Below are 26443 nucleotides of genomic sequence, written 5' to 3'. Positions count from 1 at the left end.
AGCTAAAGGAAACTTTTAGGGAAAGAGTTTTGGAAGAAAAATAAAAGAAGAGGGCCATTTCTGTAGAATTGTTTGCTTTGTACAAAATGAACAAAGCCAGGGGTCCCTGGGGGGCTCAGTCGGTTAAGTGTCTGCCTTTGGCTCAGGTCATAATCCAGGCGTCCTGGGATTGAGCTCCGCATCCGGCTCCCTGCTCAGCGAGGAGCCTGCTTCTCCCTCTCCCTCTGCTCCGCCTTCTCCTCCCTCTCACCACACTCGTGCATGCTCTCTCTCTCTCTCTCTCTCTCTCTCTCTCAAATAAATGAAATCTTAAACAAATAAACAAAAAATCTCAAAATGAACAATGGCTGGGCTTGGTCTCTGTGGAGGAAACTAACCAGTTACAGCCAGACCAGTCGGCGGCTATGCCTCCCTCTTCCAAGTACAGTGAGCCAAGTGCTGGGGAGACAGCTCCCTCCTGCAGCTGCCAAAGGCCTGTTCCCCAAAGAATAAGTAGGAGGAGACAGGGCAAGGGTGCACAGGGCTCAGGAGGGGAGGTGGCAGGTGGCTGGGTCTGCCTTCCTGGAGGTAGAGGCAAATCTTTTGATGACAATAATGTGGCTTAAAAAACAAAAAAAATTAGGTGCTCGGCCTCTTCCCCACAAAAAATTCCAAGACGGTTGCAGGGGCAGGATGCTTGGAACAGGTGCGAAAGATAACCCCTTTCCCTGCTGTTCTTCTAGGGGTTGTTTATTCCATTAGCCTAGAGGCTGGTGGGGGAGGAAAGGGTGAGGCAGGGCTGAATGAATCTAGCAGGGGCAGTGGGTTGATTGTAGTGATGCAGAGAGCCAGAAGGGCTGAGAAGGGGGTATGAGGTGAGGAAGGGCCATGTAGTAAGGAAAGAGTAGGGGTGGAAAGGGCCTGACAGAGCCCACACCCTGAGGATCAATTTTGTTCGGGCTGCCCTGGTCGGTGCTGCTGCATCCCACCATGATCTCCTTAAGCCTCCACCATCGGTCTCCCTAAGCCTCCACCATCAGCCTTCCTAAGCTTCCACCATGAGCGGGGAGAGCCCTCCATCACCTTCAAGGGAAGGCAAGAAAAGCCGGCAGAGGCACCAATGAGAGGAGCAGCTCACCCATAAGGAAGCTGGAATCAAACAGAATAAACTTCTTGTTGCCGGTTCGCTCAGGCTCTCCGGATAATCCTGCAGGAGTGTGGAGAGAGCCTTGGATCCAGCTCCAGGGAGGAGTGACCCCAGACAACCCCCACTGAGGTGAGATTCCCCCTTCAAATCATGACCCCTGCAGGCTGGGTCAGGTTTGTGCCACCCAGTGGTGCTGACTCAGCAGGGACCCCAGGTCTCATCACCAGAGGGTAATTTGGGGGCAGATTTATAGCTAATGGGCCCCAAGTTGCCAGCCTCCCAGCCCCAGAAAGAGGAGACTGAGAACCAGGCAAGTTTTGATTCAAACTCTGGTTCTGAATCACCAAGAAGTCTGTGGTCCTCAGTTTCTTCATCTCTCAGATGGGGATAATGAAACAAACCTCGAAGTGTTGCTGGGGAGGTTACTTGAGACCTGGTTTCCACAGAGTTCCTCCCTAATTGCCCTTCTGGCTTCTGTCCTCAGGAGAAACTCAACAAACTCTCCTGGACTGACTGCAGAGAGAGCACCGCCAATGTTTTTCGGAGTGACGGTGTGCAACAAGTGCCACAGTCACAGCTACAACCCTGAAAACTATTGCACCCCCCAAAAAGAATAACTCTCCCAGAAGTGAGGTCCACCTCCCGATGAGCCAGGGACCAGAGTGTGTCACTGGCCCTTGACATGCCCTTGGGCCATTCCTGGATGAAATGCTGAGCCCATCACTTTAAATACTAGTGATGTGCGCAAATGCCTCTATTGATCCAAAAGGTTTTAATGGCTCCCTAAGATCATTTTGAAGCTTCTGCAGCTGATGAAAGACTTGACACGAGGGAGGGAATTATAATCGCGATCCTCTAAAGTGGCTCCAGCAAGCCAACTTGTGCAAAAGGGGGCCAGAGAGCTAGGCCTTCTGTGAGGGTGCCTTCTGCAAGGGTCAGCCCAGAAACTCTCGGTGGGGGAGGAACGCAGCCTCAGGCCAGCGGAGACTAGGAAGTGCCTTGTGCCTTTTCTGTGTGCCGAGCTGGGAAGGGGGGAGCAGCGGCTCACCGCTGTCTGCCCTGTGGCTGACCTACAGCAGGGGCTCCCCAAAGATGTGTTGGGGAGATGACTTGTTTCTTGAATGCCAAGCGTCTAGAAGTCTGAACCCCTAGCTACGACAGCTCAGGCACCTGCAGGACAGAGGTAACACCCCCTATCCCCAGGCACATCCCAGCTGCCAGATTCATGGGCCAGTTCATGACTGTAGTTAAGTCCTGGTCCCTGGGTCTAACTTCATAGCACATGTGAAAGAGGGGCAATCCCCCCCCACCCCACCCATTGCCTCCTGTTTCCCCTCCACCCCCAGCACCCAGATTGTCCCCAGGGCCTTCTAGAGCCTGGTGACTACAAACAGATGAGAAGGCGCTCGAGTCAAGGGCAGCTGACCGCTGGCAGGCATGCTTTGGGGTGAAAGGGAGTATCTTGCCTCACTTGCCGACCGGGGCTGGGGCACAAGCTGACCTTAAGCAAAACAATTGGCCCCACGTTCTTGTCTGTGAATTGGGAATGACTTTCTCTCCATACTGGGTGGTGGCGGAAAGGAACCGAGATAGGGCGGCTCATACACTGAGGGCCTGGTTCATGGCTGCTCTCTCCTCTCTGCTTGGCCAGGTGCCCTGATTGACAGGGAGTGGAAGCATCTGGAATTGGGTGGGCTGGCTCCTGCGTCCCTGACCCTGGATCCCCGGGGACAACCTCCAGGCAAGAGGCAAAGAATATCATTTAGAAGATCACCCTCCCGGCAGGCTGAGCTTGCCCGTCCCATCAACAACCCCAGGCACAGCCCAGGGGGATTTCGGTGGTTCCTCATCTCACCCACCTAAAAAAGTGAGTGGTTCTGCACCCCACCCCACGTTCCTGCATGCTATCCCCGGGGCAAGGCCAAGTGAGGACACCCAAGTCTCGTTCACACACCCACCTAGCTGGGCAGCCCAGGGTTTCACCTCTGCTCCCTGGGAAGGACTCTAGCTCTGCACTGCCCCGGTTCTGATACACTGGATATTGTTTCCAAATTTCTCCTGTGGTCCCTTCCCTTGTGCAATCACATTCTAAACACAGACAGTGTTTGGGGGCCAGATACCTGTCCTCCTTGTCTGTCCTCCAGGCTAAACACACCCCAGCTTGTGGAAAAGGGAATGTGGAGCTAAGACCAGCCGTGTGCAGGTCTGGTGGGGTATGTGTGGGCGGGGGGTGCGGTCGGTCTGGCATGGGGATCCGGTGTTCCTACAATCCAGGGGGTAGGGCCTGTCCTCTTCCACGTTCCTGTTTGTACTCAAGCTGCCCACTTCGATGATTTGGAGAATCTCTCCAGCAGGAGTTCGGTGCCATGAAATAAACCACTGGCACAGTCCACTGGGAGGAGGGGCGCGGCCAGGACTTGACTTTGCCCTCTGTCTTGGCCACGGCAAGGCCCCCTCTTCCACCTCAGCCCTCTCAGGTGGGAGTGGTCTCTGGGAAGCCAGTCCTCTTGGAGGTCTGTAAGGGAGACCTTACCTATTCCAGGACCTAGCCTGAACTATTCCAGTTAATGCTGATGGGAATAACTATTCCTGAATCCTGAAGGAGGCGCAAGTGGTATCATATGCTGAGTAAAACAACCAAACTAAAGCCAAACCCACAAAAATGAAGCCAGCCGAAAGAACAAAGCCCACAGAAGGCACAGAGAGGGTAAAACACAGCAACGAGTAGCACGTGCCCGTGAGTCCCAGTAGATGGAGACTCCGGTGGCCGGCCTCCACCGGGCAGAGACAGCCCCCTGTCTGTCCTCTCCTCATCTTTTAACGTTTGAACCCTGTGAAAGTGTTATTCTAACAATGTTTAAATTTTAAACAAAGGTTCTCCGGGAAGCTTTCAGGAAGGTTGTTGCACTAGACTAGCTGTGTACAGGGTAATCCAGTCACCCCGGGGGTGGGTAGGCAGATGAATCAGGGACTCTGTCAGTCAAAACTGCCCGAGACCCAGGGAAAGCAACAGATTTCGTGGTGGGGGAAGATGTGTCCTCAGGTCTGGGGGCAACAGGAAATCCAATTTGTCTTGGTTAATAAGAGGAGACCAGCACCCCCCAGGGACAGCTGGTTCCTGATTTGACAAGGTGATCTATTAGCACAGGGCTCGGAGAGGTCACGCTGGCAGCCTTGCCTGGAAGTTCCACGTCTGCTAGAGACTCTGATGGGAAGCCTTGGGGCCCACCTCTGGGCCCTGCTGCCATGACCCCCTTGTGCATTTTATCTGGAAAGCCCCAAGGTCTCTGGCTTGTCTCTAAGGAAGAACATCCACGTCAGAAAATACCTATTTTCTTCTCTAGGGAAACATCCTAGAGGGAGAGTGGGCAGCCCCGGATTCAGATCAATCAGGCAAGTTGTGTGATCCTGGCAGGTCACTCACCCTGCCCGAGCCTCAATGTTCCCTTTCACAAAACAAGGTCACAACCTCTCCCAGGGGCGATAAGGCAGAGGAAAGCAGGGCACATGCTGGGCGCTCACTGAACTGAATACACCTTCCTGAGTCAGAGCACATGGGTGCCGTGAGAACTCCGCGCTCCACTGTGATCCTGGTCTTGCTCGTTCTACTTGGAAAAGAACCCTTGATGTGAGTGATTTGCCCTCATGCTATATAGCGGATTACAGTCGTGATGGGAGCCGTCCAGGAGGTCATGCATTTTCTTGCACATGTGAGTGACCAGAAAGTAGCCCATGTGGGCATTACCTGTGGTTCTGGGAATGACCTTCATTTCTTTCCCTGGCAGAAACAGGGTGGCTCTGCCTGCACTGCTGTCCGCCCACACAGCACTGAAATTTACTAAGACAGTTGGTTTCAACAAGTCAGTGGTGATTTCCTTCCAATGGGGCAAAGTTCAAAGACGTGAGGCATCTCTATTCTGCGGTGGATTAAGTAAATCGTTGTTCTCTGGTTAAACTATCAGATAGTTCCAGGTTTCTCTCTGGCTCAGCCTGTCTCCATTTCTCTGTATGTAAAGGAAAGGCTCTCCACAGGACCTGCCCACCCATCTCTGGCCGTGGGCTGGAGGAAACACTTTGAAAACATTCTTACAAGCCTTTATTCCTGTCCTGTGCTCCTCTACTTGGGTGCTCAGGAGGATACTGGAGGTATCAGTGCCACCGGCAATTATTTAGAAGTCCTGCCGCCATTTGACGGTGAGGCCAGGGAAAGGAGGGTAAGCCACCGGCGGATGGCTGCCAGTTCCCCATGGCCCCATGACCCCCACCTCACCCTCTGAGTCCTTTGAGAGTCCTGACAACTGGCTCAGAGGGCAGCCCCACTGGCATTGGCATAAGATTAACCCTTCCCTGGGGATGCACGGGGTTGGGATTCTCCAACTCTCATTCACTTATGCTCTCTCTTAAACCTCACGCCGCTAAAGGATAGGTCCAGAACATTCACAACCCACGTTCACGTCAAGCAGTCCTGAGATGCCACGCTCTCATCTCCCTTCTCTGAGACGAAGCACCTGTTCCGCTCCTAGGCAGTTCAGTTGACCCCTGAACAATTCAAGGGCTAGGAGCGCTGAGCCCCTGCCCAGCTGAAAACCAAACATAACATTGACCCTCCCTGCCCTGCCCCCCACCCACAAAACCCAACTACTAATAGCCTACTCTTGCCTGGAAACCTTACCCATAACATCAATAGGTGATTAGCACATATTTTGTATGGATTACATAGCATACGTTATATTCTTATGCTAAAGTAAACTAAAGAAATAATGTGATTAAGAAAATCATCAGGAAGGAAGAAAGAAAATCGTAAGGAAGAGAAAATATATTTAAAGCCCTATATCCTTTTTTTTCTTTTTTCTTTTTTCTTTTTATTAATTTCTTTTCAGCGTAACAGAATTCATCGTTTATGCACCCCACCCAGTGCTCCATGCAATCCGTGCCCTCCATAATATCCACCACCTGGCTCCCCCAACCTCCCACCCCCGCCCCTTCAAAACCCTCAGATTGTTTTTCAGAGTGCATAGTCTCTCATGGTTCATCTCCCCTTCCAATTTCCCTCAACTCCCTTCTCTCCATCTCCCCATGTCCTCCGTGTTATTTGTTATGCTCCACAAATAAGTGAAACCATATGATAATTGCTTATATCTGTTGAAAGAATCAATGCATGAGTAGGCTCATGTAGTTCACACCTGTGTTGTTCAGAGGTCAACTGAATGTTAGCTCGTGTACCTTGTGCACATGGCCCGGAGCCCCAGAACCAAGAGCACGTCCATGCATGCCACCACGTACCAGTATAACCGGGACAACAAAATGATGGCTCAAACAGAAGGGTACATCCTTAGAGCAAAGGAAAACGTGCTCCAGGCTGGAGGAGAGCTGCTGCTCAGCGGACCCCCCCTACGTCACCACCACAGACTGCTGGCCCTTCCCCTCCGCGTGTACTTTTGGCTCGAGCTGGCAAATAGTCAATGAAAATCAGCCCAGGCCCTCAACACAAACTGTTAACAAAGGTTATTTTGCTAGATTCCCAACATGTGTCACTTTTTCCCTGTTCAACTTTCACCAAGAAAACACACACAAACAGGAAACTATTCTTCTCTCATCGCTAAGGGAGAAAACACACCTGACTTCAGACATCACGGAACCCCTGTGGCGACAAGGTTTGGTATTTGTGCAAACCTTCACACGGCGAAGGACAAAGTCCGAAAACGGACTCCGGCCCTTCCCCCCAGACTTTAGCCAGGAAAGGACGTGCCCATGGATGCCCCCCCCCCCCCCCCCGCCCCCCCCCCCCAGGCCCTGCAGGACTCGCCCAGAACCAGAAGTCCATTTACCTTGAAAGTCGTCGCAGACTCAGGATTGGCCAGAACCAAGGGTGAAATGAGGACCATACCGGAGAAGTGGCTTGGCCTCTCCGCGGCCGTGAGAATGACGATGGCACCTCCCTACAAAGCAAAACAGGCCAGGGTGGGCACATGCCAGCCTCCGCCAGCGCACATATTTCTAATAAACCACCATCAACACACTCCCCCGAAGCTGCAGGCTTGGCCCGGAGCCCCAGGCAGGGTGGGGGTGGGGGGCTTACCTTGGAGTAGACTCCACGGAATGTTGGATAAACTGGATCTGCAATTATTTTATTACACACGTTTTTTCCCCCCCTCAGGGTTTTCCAAGAGCAAACATTTCAGAGAGATATAAATAAGGTTCCTGCTTGTGGGCCGCCAGTTAAACAACACATTCCTACTTCGTTTCCAGCCAAAAGCTGGCAGACCCCCAATGCATTCATGCCTTCAGCCTTAATATGAGATTTTTGTTTTTGTAATCGGATTATAAGAAGAGATGGCTATACTTTTTTTTTTTTTTCTTCTTGGTTCGGTCAAGGTCCCAGAAATTTTGGTTCCAAGAAAAATACTTAGTGAGCGTGAATGGTGCTGGAAGCATGAGGCCTTGGTTGTAGGCCTGAAGATGAGGGTGGGTGGGACCACAAAGGCGGATAGAGGCTGGGCAGGTAAGAGACGTGTAGGAAGCAAGACAGGCTGTGATAAAGGGGGCGGAAGCCCAGCCCCAGAGGGAAAAGTCCCCCGCTGCCCCCCACCTTTACATTTCATCAGTTCAAAATTCTCTGCCAGCCAACCTGTCAGGCTGCCCGCGGGGAGACGTGCTGCCCATTTGCAGGCTGCGGACTTAAAGATTATACTTGGTGGCTTCTTAGGGGATTAGATACATTTAAAAGGTGGAAAGGATTCTGAATGGCTTTTAAGGACTTCTTTCCCTGGGGAGACGATGTGCCCAGTTCCCATTCGTACTGTACAGGCTGGAGCAAGCATCCAGGGTTTGGGCACTTTCCCTGGGTTTCTCGCTGATGGAAGAGCCATCCCTGCTCTGAGAAATGGCTCTGCAGGGAGAGGCGCCCTTGGGAGTCTCACTGTGAAATGGCAGTGAGGGGCCAACAGAGCCTGAAAAGAAAAGATTGGTTTCCGAAGAGGCCCCACAGCAGAGGTCCTCAGAAATGATGGGCAGGCAGCCTCCTGGCGTCTTGGGTCTCAATGAGAAGCTCCCTCTTGGGCTGTCTCCAGGACACTGAACCTGGCTTGTCCTGAGCACGAAAATGCCCGGGAGCTCCAAGTACAGGGCACGCAGAGAGGGGGCATGCCAGCCAGGCAGAGAGTGGGTGGGGTGGGGAGCACCTTGTCTTCATCACGGGGGTCTCACTTTTCCCACCCACAGCGAGGCTGGGGACCAGTCTTGATTTGGGCGAGGTCTTCTGTGGTCTGCTTACCATGGAGTGGCCCAGAAGGAAGACAGGAAGCCCTGGGTAGTCTTTCTGCATGATATCCACGTGCTGTAACACATCCCTGACGAAAACGTGGAAGTCGGACACTACCATCCTCTCCCCTTCGCTCTGTCCGTGGCCAACTGGAAGGAAATGGGAGATGAGAGAATCACAGTTACCAGGAGGCCGTGGGCCACCTGAGTCCAGTGGTTTCCCTGCCGGAATTACCGACCACTCTTGACCAAGGACCCAAATGTATCATCCCGCGGAATCCTCTCTTTCCAACCACTCTCCCATGTGGGAGTTCTCTCCCTGTTTTACAGCTTCAGAAGTCAAAGCACAGACTGGTTAAGGAACTTGCCCAAGATCCCACAGCCTGGAAGTGGGATAAGGAAGGACATAAACATTGCAAAGCCTGTCCATGCAGCCAGGATATGCTTTCCTTGTGGCTGTTTCCAAGGAAGGAAGAACAGACAGGTGCACAGAGTCTCAACGGGTCTGATTTTCTACCAAGTGGCCAGGAGTGAAACTGATGGGGCTCAGAATTTTCTGGGGTCTTCCCAGCTCCTTGGTCCTCAGGGTTGTGTTTCCACATTAGACTTTCACCAGGTCCAAGTGTTGCATCTTGTCACCTCACTCACAGCCTTCAGTGATGACAATCTGACAAGCACACAATGAGATAAAACAGCCCGAGGTGTTTGCCGGGCGTCTCCGCGAAGCCGCGCTAAAACTAGGTCACAGTGTATTCCTTCTGGACTTGATCATCTGTCGCGTTTCTGCGCTGTTCGTTTCCCCTGGTTCTTTTCTTAGGGCCTCTTCACGTTTTCCCTCTGAAGGACATCAGTCGCTATAGAAACAGCGTGCTGGCGGCTGCGGCTTCCTTATTCAGGCTGCAAGCCCCTCACACGACTGTTTGAAAATCACAAAAAGAAAGAGAGCCCAGAGAACAGGGGCCACGCAGCCAGGGTATCTGCCCAAACCCTTCCTGCCATCTCTGCGGGGACAGCTGTCACGGGAGTAACGATGGCAACACTCATTTCACAGATAGAAAGGGGAAGGACTTACTGCTTAGAACTGACAGGCTGCCTGCACCTCAAATTCAGGACCCACCTCGTTGGGCAGGGGACAAGCTCCTGTGCCCTGCTGTCCTGCTGTCCACCGCGCACCCTGCCCCAGCCCTGCCACCTTCCTGACCATCGCGTGGTGCCGGGAGCCCACCAGCAGTCGCCGTCTCAATAACACCCTCTGCTCCCTCGCCCCTGGAGGGTTTCTTCCCTCCTTAAATTGATTGTTTTTTTATTGTGGTAAAATATACATACCATGCAATTTACCATCTCAACTATTTTTTAGTGTACGGTTGGTTCAGTGGGCTTGAGTACGTTCACCAGATTGTGCTGCTGTCACCACCATCCACATCCAGAACGTCCCTGAATTAAAACTCCATACTCCTTGTCATGGTCTGAATTGTGTCCCCCGCCACCCCTAAACTCTTATGTTGAAGTCCTAGACCCCTGTGGCTCATAATGGGACTGCCTTTGGAGACAGGGCCTTCAAAGAGGCAATTTAATTAAAATGAGACCGTTCTGGTGGGTCTTAACCCTATCCGACCCCTGTTCTTATAGGCAGAGGAGATTAGGACACAGAGACGTCAAGGGCATGTGCACAGCGGAAAGACCATGGGAAGACACAGCAAGAAGATGGCTGCCTGCAGGCCAAGGAGAGAGGCCTTGGGAAAAACCAGCCCTGCGATACCTCAGTCTCAGGCTTCGAGCCTCCGGGTGTGCGAGTAAATAAATGTCTGTTGTTTAAGATGTCCCGTCCATGGCGCTTTGTCATGGCAGCTGGAGAGGACTGATAACACCCATTTCACATTAATTCCCCATCCTCCCTCCCCCCATCCTTAGAATATACTTCAGTAATGATATGCCAGAGTCTTGTCTTTAAAGTTTAAGTTACTGCAAATATGTCCTAATTATTTCCTCCGTGGGCTTGTGTTCCTAATTTGATATACAATAACGTTTGTTAATTTCGAAATAAATTTGTTTCCAGCTATAAGTTTTGTTTTCAATTTAATTTTCTTTCTTGAATAGATACGCACTGATCTGGTACAACGATTAGAAATTTATAAGAAGGGTTCACCCAGTGAAGTCTTATTTCTATGCTTATCTACTCCACCTCTCCTCTCTTGTTCCCTATGGTTAATCATTTTAGTTATTTTCCAGATTTTTCTCGAAGCATTTCTTTTTTGCAAAAAGACGTTGCCATGCGTGGTAGGTACCCCTTGGTGTGAGCAAAGGGAAGTTTCTGCAAACAGTCTCTCATCGGAAACTATCTGTGTGCTAGCCGATCTCTGGTTTCTTTAACAGCAGGCTGTAATAAATCGCCTGGGGGTGTTCTAATTCACCTTGGTGAAGGGGCATCTTCGGGGTGTATGTCTAGACATGAGGTTGCTCGGTTGAAAGGTATGTGCCTGTGTCACTTTGGCAGTTTCTGCCAAATTCCCCTCCATGTGGAATATCCGGTCTTGACTCCATCCCCCAAGTATGGGAAAAGACCCATTCTCTCAGCCAACAAAGCATGTCTACTGGCATTTGGGTTTTTACCCATAAGATAGGGGAGAACGTGTAGTTTGAACATCTTCTCATTCTTCAAGAGCCAGCTGTATTTCTTTTGTGGTGAACTGAGAATTCATGTCTTTGCTTATTTTTTTCTGTCTTGCATTTTGTCTTGATATTGAAGAGCTTCTTCTCTACGAGTTGGTCTTTTGTCCTTTTACTTTGTTTATGTTGTGTTTAGCTGCGTGGATGATTTTTATTTTTAAATGGCCAAATAATAAGTCCTTTCTTCTAATGGCTTCTGAACTTTGATTCTTGGTTATAAAGGCTTTCTCCATTTCAAGGTTCTAAAGGGTGTTATCAGTCATACATTGTGAGTCCTTCTATGGTTTCATTTCTTTTTTTGTAGTAGCATGTACATAACATGAAATTTACTTGCATCACTTCTAAGTGTTCAGCTCAGTGGCCTGAAGGACACTCACAATATTGTAAAACTGTCACTCCTATCGAGCTGCAATGTGCAGATGGGTTTTAATGTCTTAACGGAAGTCATGCAAAATTCCGTCATTACTTCACTGGATTGTGAGGTCATCCTTGTCATACTCCATAGTTCCCACTTTCACTTGAATCTAGTCTATTTCTGGATTTCTGCTCAGTTCCGCCAGTCTGCTTACTTGGGGGCTAGCTCCTGTTATTAAGTATTACAATATCTGCCTCTTCTCTCTACGGACTACGTGCAGGAGGCCCTGGACACTCCCCCGGCTCGCCCTCGTTCCCGTCCGTGGCTCCCATGTTCTGGCTCTCCTCCAATTGTGTACATCTCCTCGCTACACAGTCTCTGGCTCCAACACTTCCAAGAACTGCAGATCTGGTCAGAAAGACTCCCGATTGTCCTGTGGCTCCTCAAACTGCTTCTAGACGGGCTCTCCTATTCACATGGGGCTTCATGGCCCCATCATCCTTCCAAATCATTCAGGCCCAAACAAGGCTGTTGCCTTTGACTTTAATTCTGTCCCTATGGCTAGTTGATCCCTGATTCCTTCTGGATTTCCAGCGGCAGAGCCTCTTGAATCAGTCGCTCCCAAGGGATGAGGCCCCTGTTGGGTTTCACTGGCCACAGCCTCCTGACCAGCCTCCCTGCCTGCCGCAAGCTCTCCTGGCTTTAAGTGGCTCAGCACTGCCCTACTCCCCTTCTGGAAGGTGCTCTGAGCCCACAGTAGCCTGAGGTCCCCCACTGCTCTGTGCCGCAGGGGATTCTAAGGCGAGTCTGCCTGGCCTGGGTAGAAGAGAGTGCTGTATGTGATGAGTGATGTCTGCTAAGGACACGAAGGAGGAAGTTCAGCATGCATGTACCCCATATTTGCCAGGCTGTCCTGGGGAGCGGGGATCCCCTTGTAGTCACCTACACTTCCTTGGGGCTCTGTGCACAAGCCTGGCAGAACGGAGGGGCTTGATGAATGTCCATTGAAATGAACTGTAGGCAGTGTTTCCATAATGGCCACACATCAAAGAGCTTTACTCCACGACTCCGGCTACAGTGGATGTGATCCATTTCCTTTCCCACCATGTGGACGGAGCCTCCAGAACCACAAACAGTCTGTACATGCAACTCAGATTCTCCTTTCCCTTGTGTCTTTTCAAGAACCCTTTTTCAGAAGGCTTATGATCCTGTTAATGTTCGAATAAAAAGAAAGGAATACCCCAAGTCCCTTTTATTAGGGAACCAGTCCTACTCAATATTCATTTTCTTATAGAAGAAAACGCTGGAAAAGATGGCTTGAAATAAAGGAGGAGAGAGTAAGGGCTCACAAAGCAGGAATAACAACACCCAATGTTTGAGTGGCTGTTTATCATTTACAAAGCCCTTTTCCAAAAGTTTATTCCCTGTGATCCTCACGACTGCGAGTTAGGGTTCCAGCACCCCATTTTCCAGCAGAGGAAAGGGACCCTCTGGCCTACTGGATGGAGCTCAGTGCTGTGGTGAGTCAGGTCCAGACTCCACATCCAGTGTCTTTCATTGTCACCTCTGTGGGAAACGGCAGGAAGCGGGAGCTCGGAAGGCAGTGGAATGAAGAGAAAAGCCCTTCCTCACTGGGTAAAGAAACTGCCACCAGCACACAAGGCAGGCACCTTCCCTCCGGGCTTGTGTCAGGAGATGCTTGCACCTGAGGCAAGTTCCAGGAGTGGCCTATCAGCTGCGGTTCACACGGGGTGGGTCACACTCGCCAAGCAGCTGAGCTTGTTACTACCTGCAGATGTGCAAACATGGGCCCCAGGAAGCATCTGTTGCGAGCCTTCCCAAATATTTGAGGGCAGACTACAGCGGGAACATGCAGGCTGGGCAGAGACATCGAAATTAACCACAGCAAACAGCGACAGACGCTCACTGGAGACCTCATGTCTAGGAGAGCACTGTGTTCGAACGATGCAGGCGTGTGACTACAGGTGTTAACATCAGACCAGTGTTTTCCCGCAGTCCCTGTGGCTTCTGAAAGGCACAGGTCAGCCCGGAAAGTCTAGAATGGGGCCAAGGGTTCCACGAGACCTCAGCGTGCCCGGATCCCAGCTTGGCCATCTGTCCTGTGAGAGCAGCACCCGGACATCTCCAGGGAGGTGTCTGTGGCGGAGGGGTGGGGGGGGGTGCCCTACGAATTTGGTTTTCCTAGCCCCTAACCCGTGTAAGGGCTTCTGTACAAGCAGAAATCTCTCCCAGTTTCTCACCTCTGCTCCTTCAGAAGTGCCCTGCCCCCTGCCCTCCAAGGAGGCCCCGCATCCCCACAGGCCACACAGGTGGCCTGCCAAAGAAACCAGTTCCATGGAAAGATGAAAGCACAGGGAAAGGGGCTCTGGTCTTGGCTTTGGCTCAGCTCCACAATTCCCAGAGAGATCCAGGGTGAAATGAGCTATTTTCCAGGCCGTTGTGTTTATGCACTGCAGTTCTGTGAGTTCTCTGTTCTGGATTTTCCGGAGGAGCTTTCTTCCCATGGGCAAGGCAGCCTTGGGAGGCACATGGAGTTAACTCGGAGCCTAGGCTCTGGTCTCCCTGGGGACATCCATTGGTGAGAGAACGGGCACTTCCTCCCATGACAATTAGGGTATTGGCCTTGCATTCCTGGCTAACCCACTGGAGGTCAGCAAGCACTGGGCTGGTGGGGGTTGGGGGGGGCTTACAAGGTGTGTGGTCAGGCCGACCAGAGAGATGATCACTGATCATCATGGAGCCTCTGGCCTTGCAAGTCATATGCCTCGACCAGCTGGAGCGAGATGTGAGAGTCACAGCCCCTCAAACCCAGAGGGAGAATTGGCTGTGATTGACTGCCAGGGTGGAACGGACACTGTTAGGAGCAAGGTGAAGGCCCTCTCGAGGTCCCCACTTCTAAGTCTAATGGAATCATTAACTCGTATGTATCATAGGAAGGAGAGACACTGGTACAGCCACTTTGGAAAACATTTTGGCATCTCATAGGGTGGAAATTCTGTACTCTACAACCCAAGATTCCACCCCAGGTATAAACACGCCCAAGAGAAATTCTTGTGCACCCCCCAGGAGACAGGCATAGGGCTGTAGCAGCCTGATCATAGCCAGAGATGGATATATTGTAGCAAAAGAGATCTGCTACAGTCAGATGAATAAGCTTGAATGAGCTAAAGCTACGTGTAGCAACATGAACGAAACTTAGACAACAAAATATAAGGTGAACAAAAGCAAGTCACAGAAGATGGCATAACTGCAGGACGATCAGCCATTTCCTATAAAGCTAAAAAACAAAAAAGTAACAAAACCTCCCAGCAAAAGCAAACAATGTACTCTTTGAGAGTGCCATGCCTATGTGATAAAAGCATAAAATAGCAAGGGGAGGGAAGGGAACACAGAGTTTATGATGGTGGTTATCTTGATTACTTGCCCAGGTGTAAAATGGGTAAAGCATGTACCCATCTCCTGCAGGTGTTGGGGAGACAAATGAAATGGTATAACCTACTGGGCATACAGCAGGCCGTCAGTATATGCTATCACCCACCCCACCCCAATCCTGGCCCTACATAGAGTTTCAGATGAGAAAACTCGTGAACTATCTCAGGGGTTCAGCCCTCTTCTGTGCCAGCCTTCTTCCGCACGTCTGACCTTTATTTCTCACACTTACAAGGATTTCGTCTTGTCCAGCTCTCCAAAGAGACAGAGGGCAGCTGGTCTGCATCCCCGGAACAAGCATGGCTTTCTTAGACACGAAATACGAAATAAACTTTTAGCTCAGTTTCCTACGAACTAAAATTCCCCAGGTTTCACACGTCACAGACTCCTCTTCCCCTTCCAAAACATTAAGTTAGATCTGTCATGTCCTTCCCTGATTCCAGAAGCCCCCGGAGATGTTCTTCAGTGCTTGGAGCTTGTTTGGAGCGTGTTTAGGTAAACACGACAAAAAAAAAAAAAAGAAACGCAGCGACCCAAGTCCAGCGCCTGTGGAAACTCGACCAAGGGCTACTCAGAAAAAACAAAGAAGGATGGGCATGGTACACTGCATGGCTTTCAAACATGCACAGATTCATTTCGCCAAGATGTGAGATGCTCCACTTTTAATATATACGAAGCGGCTCCACTTTTAATATATACAAAGCGGAGCTTACTGAAAGCCTCGGAGAGGGACAAGTCCCCAAGACCAGCTGAGGTCACCGTCCCAGAGCTTTCAGAGAAGGCAGGAGGCGGGGGTTCTCAGCCCCACGAAGTAAGTGGGGTGCAAATTCAAGATGTGGACCTAAGACAGTACGAAGGCAAAAAGAAAAGAGACTCATTCATCAAGTTTTCTCATGAGCCAGCCTCCTGCACTGTGACTCCTGCGCTGTGGTAATAAGAACACTAACTCGGAGGATCACCGTCCAGTGTTAGACGAGGAGGCAAAAGCCAGAGAGGGCCGGGCACTAGAGGACTGGGGTTAGGGGTGGAGGGCTGGAGTCAGCTCAGCCTCCATGTGACCTGGAACAGGTGACTTCACCCCCAAAGGCTCAGCTTCCTCGCCTGCTGTAAGGGACACTCACGGACCCCACTCCATGGGGTGCCATGAGGATGAAGTGAGAGCCTGAGTGTAAGGTGGTTGGCACTATGTGGGGGTGTGCAGGTGGGCTCAATAAATACCTACTGTCACGATCACGTTATTATGAGGACGGGGTCTGGACCCAAAGCCACCCTGCGTTCTTTGCACTGGGACATCTGCTGTGTCATATTTTATTCCGGCACTTCACCGACCCCCTCCAGGATGCAGGGAGGTCCTCTGCTCCTCAAACCCGGCATTCACTCTGTACTAACATGGCCCAAGGCGTTAGCAAGGGGGAATGATGTCAGAAGTGCCTGTGATCCCTGGAAATTTGTAAACGATGACTTAGATCTTTCCTGTGGATTCCTCAAGCAGATGTGAGGGCAAGCCACACCCCAGGAAGCTTTGTTTCCTGAACCAAGTCTCCCCCTCCCAAGGAGCAAGCAGGGTGGGGGTCCCACATGGTAATGGTGGAGGCTGGGGGCCCTGGAATCCGGCCTCAGGCATCACCCCACCAACTCGGTCTTGTCAGAATAAGGGATGAGGCAAAGGGAGGCCTTGGGCAGAAGCCGCCAGCCACAAGCATCAGTTAAACTTACAGTAATACATGTTCAAGGCAGCTATCTGGGAAAAACCAGACAAGCGTGGAGGTAGCCATTGAGTGTGGGGTCAGGGGTGGGGGAGCAATTCTGGGGTTAGACTTCCTCAGGTCAAATTTGGCTTCATTCTAGCAAGGCATCATGCAAGGTTTTCCACTCCTTGGAGCTGTAAATGCGGGTAATCGTAGCCCCACCCGACTTGGATTGTTGGTAGGATTAATGGCAATCATCTACGTAAAGTGCTAGGGTCAGTGCTGGGTACAGAGGAAGTCACCGGTAAGTACTGGCTGCAGAAATACGAAACCTCACGAACAAACGAATGGAAAACAACAAAACATTCCTGCCCTCGCCCACCAGAAATGAGCATTATTAAAGTTCGGTCTCATTTCAACAGCTTGCCAACATGAACCGTGTGAACTGACCTGGGAAGACATCTGGGATGCGTTGCTGGGAGAAAAACCTCAAATTGTGGCAGGCTGCCTAAAGAGCTCACCGCTTATGTTTTTAACAACCCACAGAATAATTCTATTCCCAACGGCCCCTGGGAGGCCAACTGCCTTGCATGCGATTCTGGACATGAACCCCCGCAGGGCCAGGGCAGGCTGGCACGGGCTTCTCAGGATCTTCCCAGCCTGGGATGCAGGTGCCTTGCTCTTCGTCAGGCACAGGCCTCCTGCTGGGCCACCTAGGATGCACCTTACAAAGGGGCAGAAGGTTTAGGAGGAGGTGGCCTTGGATGTGATTTCCAGCAATTACACTTCAGCAAGGGAGTGTAATTCGACCCCACTTCCAGTCCCCAGGGCCATGGGTGCCAGGGACTGATTGGGGAGGAGGTCAGTCCTGTGAACCAACCTGGACTTCTCTAACAGTGCTGCTGCAGGAAGATGGAAACACAGCTCATTTCAACCAAGTAAGTATTTCCTAAGCACCTGCTGTGTGCCCGTTCTTGGCTCGGGACTGGGAACCTAAAGTTGATTTGTAATTTTATATATGATATATGAATATCCCCCCTTGCATTGTTACCTAATACGTACTTGTGATTTCTACTGACTGCCTGCTATCCCAGCAAGGGGGTCAAATTAGGACTCAACTATTTTCAACGGCAAGGCTTTGAGAGTGCTTTCAATCTTTGGTGTTATCAGTAACACTGGGGTGAACATCTTGTTACAGATGTTTATAGAATTGTTAGGATTAACTTGCCAAGATGGGGTTTCTGGACCAAAAGATAGGAATATTTGGGGGAGTCCCCATTCATAGAAACCAAAAATGCTTTTCTAAATGGGAAGTTTTCCTCGTCCCCCACAAAGTCCGGAAGTGTGAGTTTCATCACATCCTTGTCTGCACAGGGAGCTGGGTCTTTGTTTATTACATGGGAGGTAGAAATTCACTTGGTTTCCACGCAGGCACCCCAGGAGAAGCTATCATTTTGGTCTGAAGTACATGGAGCTCCAGTCATGTTTTTTTCTTCTCTGCTTTTGGTGGGGAGTGAGCATAGGATATAAAGGGGACCCAAACAGTGGTTCATAAAATCATCCAGGCCCAGGGTTGACTCATTTGGAAGCTCTGGGGCAGGCACCTATTTTGAATGCACCGTAAGGTGAGGTGACAGAAATCCAGCTCAGAGGCTCAGAGCCACAGTCTTCCAGTTCCAGATTTCCCCAGACTGTGCTGTCTGCTCCCAGTGTTAACCTCAGGGCTTTAATTTTTCCTTCCTACTTTAGAGATCATGGTCTCAAAGCCTGTTTTGCAATGAAGGTCTAACTTGCTTTCTGTGCTCCTGTGGCATTGAGTAGCAGAAACCCGCTTAGCAATAGTAGCTACCAAAGGGTAAGAATGGAAGACCAATGACAAATGAAAAGTAAAGGAACAGTAGTCTAAGGCTGAAGGCCATTTGCTGCCACCCAAGGGGGGTAAAAAAATGGTCATCAGCCCACACATGCCTCTCGTGCTAAAAATGTCCTTGTTAGGTTCCAAGAGCAGAGTGTGGGAACAAAGCGCGATTCAAAGTCCTAGGGCCCAGGAACCACAGAGGCGATGTGATCCCGGTGAGGAGGCGTCTATCCCCAGCCAGGGCAAGGAAGAGCATGTGACCAGGGAGGTCCCGCTCCTGTCTCTTGCTCTTTCTCTTTTTACAAAATGTGCATATAGCAAAAAGTCCAAGATCACAGATTGCTGGCTTGAAAAACAGTTTGTTTCCCTCAACAAAAGCCATTTCCTCCTCTTATGTTTGCTGCCGGTCCAGGCTTCCTTGCACGGACACTGGGAACAGCATTTTGGCCCCTGGCTAGCAGTGCACCAAGTTCCCTTCCACCGAAGGAAACCGCCTTCCATTCTAGATCTCCACAGCATCCAAGCACACACTCAACTTTACAAAGGACCTAAAGACGGAAATTAATTTCTTTACTAATTGACAACAGCTTGAAAAAGGTATAAAGATGCCAGCATTCAGCATATGGGCAATGGAAACACATTTTGGCTCAGGTTTTTTTTTTTTTTTTTTCTTTTAAGCTGTTACAACATGCTTTATAATGTAACCAGCTAAAAGGCTATTAACGGTGTAGCATTTTACAAATAATGCACTTTCAGGGTTTCATGTTTAGAGGGCTTAGTTGAAAACATCCTACTCTCCACTGTATAAATAAGAGAAAACAGCATGACAAAAAGTGTCATAACTCAGGTTCTTGGCGTCTAGCACGAGGATATCTCTCTTGCATCACACCGTAAGATGACAGCTCGGTTTTGGAGAGCCGAGGGAGGCTGGTTCCCACTCTGGAATTAGCGATCACTCTCCCACGTGTCATGCCTTGTGGGGGCTGTCCTCCTGTTCGTCTTCTGCCTCCCAAACAGATCCTGGGTTAGCCCAAATCATCCAGAAATACCAGACCTTTCACCCAGATCTTCCCGACGAACGTCGAATATACAGAAAGTTTATAAAAACAGGCAACAGCTGTGGGGTGGGGCAAGGCGTTCACGCTCGGAAACTTCCAGGATGCAATGAGATCAAGGAATAAAAAGTCTGTGAGAAAAATAACAGGACGCTCTGCAAATTCTGAATAATGCTTGAGGCAAATTACAGCATGCCAGGAGATTACTCCATGAGATCAGCAACCCCAAGGGTTTGAGACTTCAGAAAAATGTTAAATGTATTTTTTAAAACCTTCATATATTTACAAGCAGGAAAAGGGCAAAAGGTCAGAGGGATGGGTGACAATGTGCCAAATCGGGCAGATTCCTGACCTGACGTGGCTTTCGCAGAATATTTCATGTTAAAACTATTTTTCTCCATGTCCTTCAGACCGCCTTGATTTTTGTTAGGGGACAGATTAAACAGACTATGTTTTGACTAATGTATGTGACTGCACTCTGTAAACCCACTGGCTGGCAGAGCTCCTGGAAGACCACAAAAGGGGTCTGGGTTCAAATCCTGACTCCTACTTTGTAGCTGGGGGAGTGTGGGGGCCAGCCACCTTGCTGCTGTGGTCCCGGTTTCTCATGGGTTAAAACCGCCCTCGGGGACAGGTGTATCCGGCTGGCAGGTGGCTGAAGGTTACACAAGGGAGCAGGTAGAGGCAGCTGTTGGCAGCATAGTGTCTGTCCAGCCTCCCGAGCACAGCCTTCCTTCCTCAGGCCGAGCACGGCTGGACAGGGGTGCTGCGCCCAGAGCGAGCTCCCCTCCAGAGATGCTTGTCAGAAACTCTCTCCGTGAGCGGGGCCAGGTGAGCCACTGAGGCTGAACGGAGAAGGCTAAGTAGGGCACTGACTTCTTAAAAGACCAGCTGTGGGAGCGCCTGGGCGGCTCAGTGGGTTAAAGCCTCTGCCTTCGGCTCGGGTCATGGTCCCAGGGTCCTGGGATTGAGACCCACATCGGGCTCTCTGCTCAGCAGGGAGCCTGCTTCCCTTCCTCTCTCTCTGCCTGCCTCTCTGCCTACTTGTGATCTCTGTCAACTAAATAAATAAATAATCTAAAAAAAAAAAAAAAGACCAGCTGTGAAACTGCCTATATTTGCCCACTGTGTTAACAAAAGTGCTTGTTACTTTTCAGAGTTCAAATAGAAGGGGACACCTGGCAGCCAGGAGCTTGGGAGAGAGTGGCCCAGATGGGAACAGGTGGAAATGGCTAATGTGACAGCAGGGCGGAGCCGGGCAGAAGAGACAGGGCTCCCGGGATTGCTGACATGAACCCAAGTCCTGCTCAAGTGGGAAAGTCTTCCTCACTCTGCTTCAGGGAAAAAAACCTGAACCAAGATACAGGCGACCACTTGCACTGAGTTTTCGTCTATGAGAGCCCCACACATCACTGTTGCTACGGTTTTCCAGGTGTGTCTGAGCTGCTCATCACCCCTGTGCAGACGGCGGCCACCCTCCTTCTGAGAGTGAAACTCTCCCCTACCTAGGCCCACAGATATGCCGTGTCCTCCCATCTCGCTGGCCTAGAGGGTCCTTTGTCATCCCCTCCCCACCCCCTCGCTCTGTGTGGAAGTTGGCTCATCTTGTCTGTCCCCTAGAAGGCCCTCAGTGTCTCCCCGTGCGCTCAGGCTCCCCGGTCCCAGTGTCCCCACTCCGCAGTGTAATTAGACTCCACGCTGTAGAACCACACCCACCCCCCAAGAGATGGTGTGCCCCTCGGGGCAGGGTGCTTAGAAAGTGCCAGACCTACAGCAAATTCTCAGGAGTAAGAGAACTAACCAGAACCAGAGACTGCGGTTCATTGGATCACAAATGAGAGGTTCACTCCAGGTGAACTGGCTGTAGTCTCTCAAAGCCAGCCTGGCCCCAAATGGGCACAGTCAGAGGTATGTTTCATCAGGTGGCTGTCCAAAGACTTAGGACACACGGTCCCAGGCTCCCTGAGGACACCAGCTTCCACGATGACACCTCTCCATTTCCTCAAAGACTGTCTCAAAGGAAACACCCAGAAACTGTTGGGGCTGGAGCCCTTTCCCATACCCGAGGTTCCTGGAACTGGCTCACAGACTCCTGAGCCTGTCACTCAGTTACATCCCAGAAAGGGGGGGGGGCATTCCCGGCAGGAGCAGGATTTCATGAGGAAAGGGACCCCAAAGGTTTGACACAGAGTAAAGAGTAATTTGTGAGAAGATTCAGAAGTGTTCTCCCAATTGCCATTTGTTAAAAGTAATTGGAAGCAAATATCAATCAACTTGTGGCCATATTTTGTGACTTCCACTGGTGTGGCATACAGAGGGTGATTTTAGTCCTTTCTTCCATAAAAACACGCCTGTCTTCCGTGGCCTCGGAACTTTTTCCCTCTACACCAAGAGGAGGCATTTGGCGTTCAAAGGAACCTCGGAGACCAATCTGAGTGCTTCTGAATTCAGGGTTGGACCACAGAACCTGTTGACACTTTCCTCCCTCAATAACCCCCGGGGAGAAAGCCCACAGAGCTGGCCACGGCCCCCCAAGCTGGCCACACTCACCTAACTCACTCCTGTGTGAGGTGCTAAGCTGTGGCCCCCACAAAATCTTAGGCTGAAGTCCTAACCCCCAGTACCTCAGGATGTGACAGTGTTTGGACCCAGGGCCTTTCAAAAGGTGATTAAGTTAAAACGAGGTTCAAGGGACACGCCCTCTGCAGTCTGACTGGTGTCCATACTAGGACACAGACACACTCAGACGGCCGACCACTCGAGGACATGGAGAAGACGGCCATCTGCACACCATAGAGAGAGGCCTCGGAGGAAACCAACCCTGCCGATGTAGGACTTCCAGAACCACGAGGAAGTCAATGTGTGCTATTGAATTTCCTCCCTCTGGGCCTGCAATGCTTGTCAGGACAGCGGGAGCCAAGCCAACTAGTGCGCATGGCACCCTTTCCCTTATGTTCCTGCAACCACAGACGGTCTGCCTTCCCTTCACACAGCTCAGTTATGACTCTGTTCTGGTGCAAAGGTAACTCTCTGCTCAGAATGCCACCATCCTCTGCCTACCTCACAAGGTTGGCCTCCACCATCAGACCTCCCCGCAGACACGACGGCTTCTGTGCTCCTCACGGTGCCCTGGGCCCCTGCCACAGGGGGGTGCTCCCTCCACTTCGCGTGGCAGGCCCCATTATGCTTGCAGCCTGCAAATGGCCTTTTGCCGAGATGCCCGTGATCTGGGTGCAAAGCCTGATCTCCCAACCCCGGGATTCTGGCCATTATCAAACTGAACCGGACCAATGTGAAAGTTCCAGAGGGCTTTCCCATTATAACACTTTTAGAATATATAAATTCAGATAATGCCCATTTTAACAGACCCCCCCCCCACACCCCCAAACAGGCGGGCTGTCATTCCGGTGGAATCAGATAAGAGACACAGAAAATGCGGAGCAGGTCTGCTGGTGGGAGGAAGCCAAGCCGGGGGCATGTGGGCAGGGCACACGTGTGGTGTGGATATGGGGGTGACAATTTCAGAGGCTTGTGAGAAGGTGGTGTTCCAGTAAAGATGAGAAGGAGGGGACAGGGGAAGCTAGCAGACATCCAGGGATGCGTGCTCCCATTACCCACGGCTCCGGGAGCACATGGAGGCGGATCTGGAGGGGGCAGGGAGGGGAGGGGCCCTGGAAGAGATTCCCAGTGGAGCAAGGGAGTGGCGCGGGCAGAGGCTCCCTGCCGAGTTGTCACCTCTGTGTCCAAACTGGTGAAATTCAGGGCCCTTTTCCTTCTGGGTTTGCTGTGGAGACGAAGTCAAGCATCCCCATTCTGCCCGCAGCCTCGTGGCTGGCTCCGAACTAGACCCTTGCCCTCTCCGGGTCCTTGGCGTCCTCATATGTACAGGGAAAGAGAGAGTCTCTAGATCTGCTCCAACAAGCTTCAATCTCTGCACTCCCCTTCTCCAAGGTCAGAAACGACTAACAAAACCGTAGAGGAAAGTACACCACCAAGGGAGTGAATCCCAGGACCCACGGAAGGGGAACAGAGCGTGCCTCGGAAGCAGGTGGGAGGCTGGACCTGCAGGGACTCCAGGCAACAGCAGCTTGTTCTGCCAGCAAATCCACTGGCCTCAGTCGCTCACATGCACATGCACAAATGTGCACACACATGTATACAACACGCACATGCACAAGTGTATACACGTGTACTCATGCATGCACGCACACACACTCCCCATAAATTCGTGCACACAGCTACAAGGATATACCACACAAGAGGGTACTGGTTGTTTCTGGGTAGTCTGATTAAGGTTAATTTGTTTTTCCTTCTTTTATATTTTCCAAAATTTGTACAATGAACTAGTATTTTGTCATTGGGAGCAGAAAATAAAGGCTGGTTTTTTTTTTTTTGAAGTCACGCTTATACCTATGTACAGACACATAAAGCATGAACACAAAATCCCCCAGCTCAGCAATCAGCCTACAATCATATCTGCTCTCAAGAAATGATGGTAATTGGAGTTCGCGCATCCGTGCATTAAATCGACGCGCGGGGACCCGGCTAGGGGATGAGGATATGAAAATTAATGAGCGGGGGCCGGGGGGGGGGATATAGTGACAATCAATCTCCAGGGTCCTTTAATATAGCAATGATGCTTCTGCTGGCTTTGATCAGAGCCATCAAGACCAGACTTAACCTCCACCGAGATGCCCTTGGTTGGAAAAAAGCACTTATCAGAAATAGCTCTGAGAAATGCTTTCCATTCTATTCTGCCTGCTCTGGCTTCTCAGAAACACACCTGGAAGCTTATCTTGGTCACGTGGTTGACTGACAGCAAACGTGGCGCCAAGTCTCCCCTCTCATCATCCCCCCACCCTGCCCCCCTTTCCCAAGGGCCCCTGCAGCTCCTCCCAGCCAGGCTTGAATCCAGGCTCAGGACCTGCTTTGAGCAACACAATGCAGAGAAGGTGTTACTTGGCCAGCTCTGAGCCTAGGCTCAAAAAGGTCTTGCAGCATCTGGAAACTCTGCTCACCTGCTGGCTGACAGAGACCAGCCCAGCCACCTCCATGGCCCCGCCCACCCCAGTCTGCAGCCCAGGACCCTCAGACTCTAGGTTTCTTGCCGAGGACCTACAGCGGAGCCCGGCCTCACACAGGAATTCTCAGGGTCATGAGCTAGAGGAAGGGCTGTTGTCTTATGCCGCTCAGCTGTGGGGTGCTTTTTTGAGAGCAAAATCTAATGACTGCCATCATGAACGTCCCTGGGCAAGAAAACCTTGGCTCGATATTTCTTTCTTTCTTTTTTAAGATGTATGTATTTATTTGAGTGAGGGGGGCGTAGAGACAGAAGGAGGCAGAGGGAGAGAGAGAACCTCAAGCAGCTCCCCGCTGAGCACAGCGCCCGAGGGGCTTGATCTCATGACACTGAGATGGTGACCTGAGTTGAAGTCGAGAGTCAGGCACTTAACCGACTGATTCACCCATGCCCCCCAACCTTGGTTCAGTCTAAACTGGCCCTTAGAGGATTTTGTTTTAGATTGTGAGGCTCTGGCCAAGGGAACTGTTCTCCGGTGCGGGGTGTCTGGGGCCTTCAGGTCCGTAATGGGGCCTTTTGGAGGTCAGACACTAATGGCAGGTAAAGGGCCACAAATAGTATCTTGTCAACAAGCATTGCATCTCTTGATTATTGTTAAAAATTGTTATTTATTTCTAAATTACAAAAGACCTGCATGCAATCTAAGATTTGCTCACCTGATCACCTTGGTGTGTTTCTACACACTCTCAGTCTTGGGTCCGTAACTCCATATAATTTCGTGTTATGATCTTCTTTTTCTTTCCAAAAAACAGTTGTCTATTTTTACCCTTAACAATAGACCTTGGAGAACTTTCCAAAGCCAAAATTGTAGTTGACTTTCCTTCTTTTTAACCAGCAACATATGACTGTGCCCTAGTCTATCTAACTGTTCCTCTGTTGGTGGGCACATGGGTTGTTCTGGACTGTTCGCTAGAACAAGGCTGGTCTCTCTGGACACACCTCACAGGTCCCTCCCTCTAGGCTGGAAGCAGAAACGTGGACTCATTGGCCAAGTGAGCATTTTAAAGGGAAGATAGCGGCAGAAGGAGACTTCCCAAAATCCACAGACCAATGAGCCACCCTTCCTGCAAAACCTGCAGAACCCAGTGTTTTCTGGTTTCCGTCGCCTCCCCCTCTGCTGGGCTCCTTCCCTTTTCTCTTTTCCCACAGCCTCAAGTGTACTTAGCATGAGACTCCTCAAACCGTGTCATCTTTCCTGCCTTAATCTAAAAAGCATGTGAGGGGCGCCTGGGTGGCTCAGTGGGTTAAAGCCTCTGCCTTCGGCTCGGGTCATGATCCCAGGGTCCTGGGATCGAGCCCCAAGTCGGGCTCTCTGCTCAGCAGGGAGCCTGCTTCCTCCTCTCTCTCTGCCCGCTTCTCTGCCTACTTGTGATCTCCGTCTGTCAAAACAAAAAAAAAAAAAAAAACTTAAAAAAAAATCTTAAAAAAATAAAAAGCACGTGAGCTGAAATTGTTCTATTTTTCTACAGGGAGAAAAGAAATCATGCCCGCCCCCTCCCCCCCGCATTTACTTATTCTTGTGCCCTTACTTTTTTTTTTTTTTTTTTCCTGAGTCAGCAGTCTTGCATTAAGAAAAAAAAAATCTACCATTGCTTTATAGAATAACACCAGATTCTTCTGGGAAGACTGTAAAAGGAATCACAGCAAAGATAAGAGACACAATATGCACAGAAATAAGTATAAAAGAAATCCAAACAGAAGAAAAGAAGAAGACAAGACGTAACAGAACAGTGGAGAAGCACAGAGCACCCTTACCCTGTAACGCTGTCTGGAGGGGTGAGGGCTCTGGACCAGGGAGGGCTGCAGGTGTTGGGAGCCGACAATGGGGACAGCAATGTACCCTTTTCCTGGCAGTCATGAGAACCCAGTGATATTCTCAGGGGCTCAGGGGTCAGGCATGAGGC

The 26443-nt window shown here is 50.7% G+C and overlaps 1 protein-coding gene across 3 annotated transcripts in view; it reads right to left on the bottom strand.

Moving 5' to 3' along the window:
* The window catches only part of LOC111159087 (monoglyceride lipase), a 106301-nt gene that overhangs the window by 20092 nt on the left and 59766 nt on the right, over positions 1-26443 (bottom strand). For all 3 annotated transcript variants that reach the window (XM_022521477.1, XM_022521476.1, XM_022521478.1), the window contains exons 4-5: positions 8400-8536; positions 6955-7065 (exon numbers count right to left, since the gene is read on the bottom strand). In XM_022521477.1, coding sequence (XP_022377185.1) covers positions 6955-7065; positions 8400-8536 — 248 coding nt within the window. The remainder of the gene's footprint in view (positions 1-6954; positions 7066-8399; positions 8537-26443) is intronic.

Source organism: Enhydra lutris, unplaced genomic scaffold, assembly GCF_002288905.1.
Source record: "Enhydra lutris kenyoni isolate GAN:26980312 unplaced genomic scaffold, ASM228890v2 scaffoldscaffold66, whole genome shotgun sequence".
NCBI classification, from domain to species: Eukaryota; Metazoa; Chordata; class Mammalia; order Carnivora; family Mustelidae; genus Enhydra; species Enhydra lutris.
The sequence above is the reverse complement of the archived record's forward strand: the minus strand, read 5'-3'. Positions and strand labels throughout refer to the sequence as shown.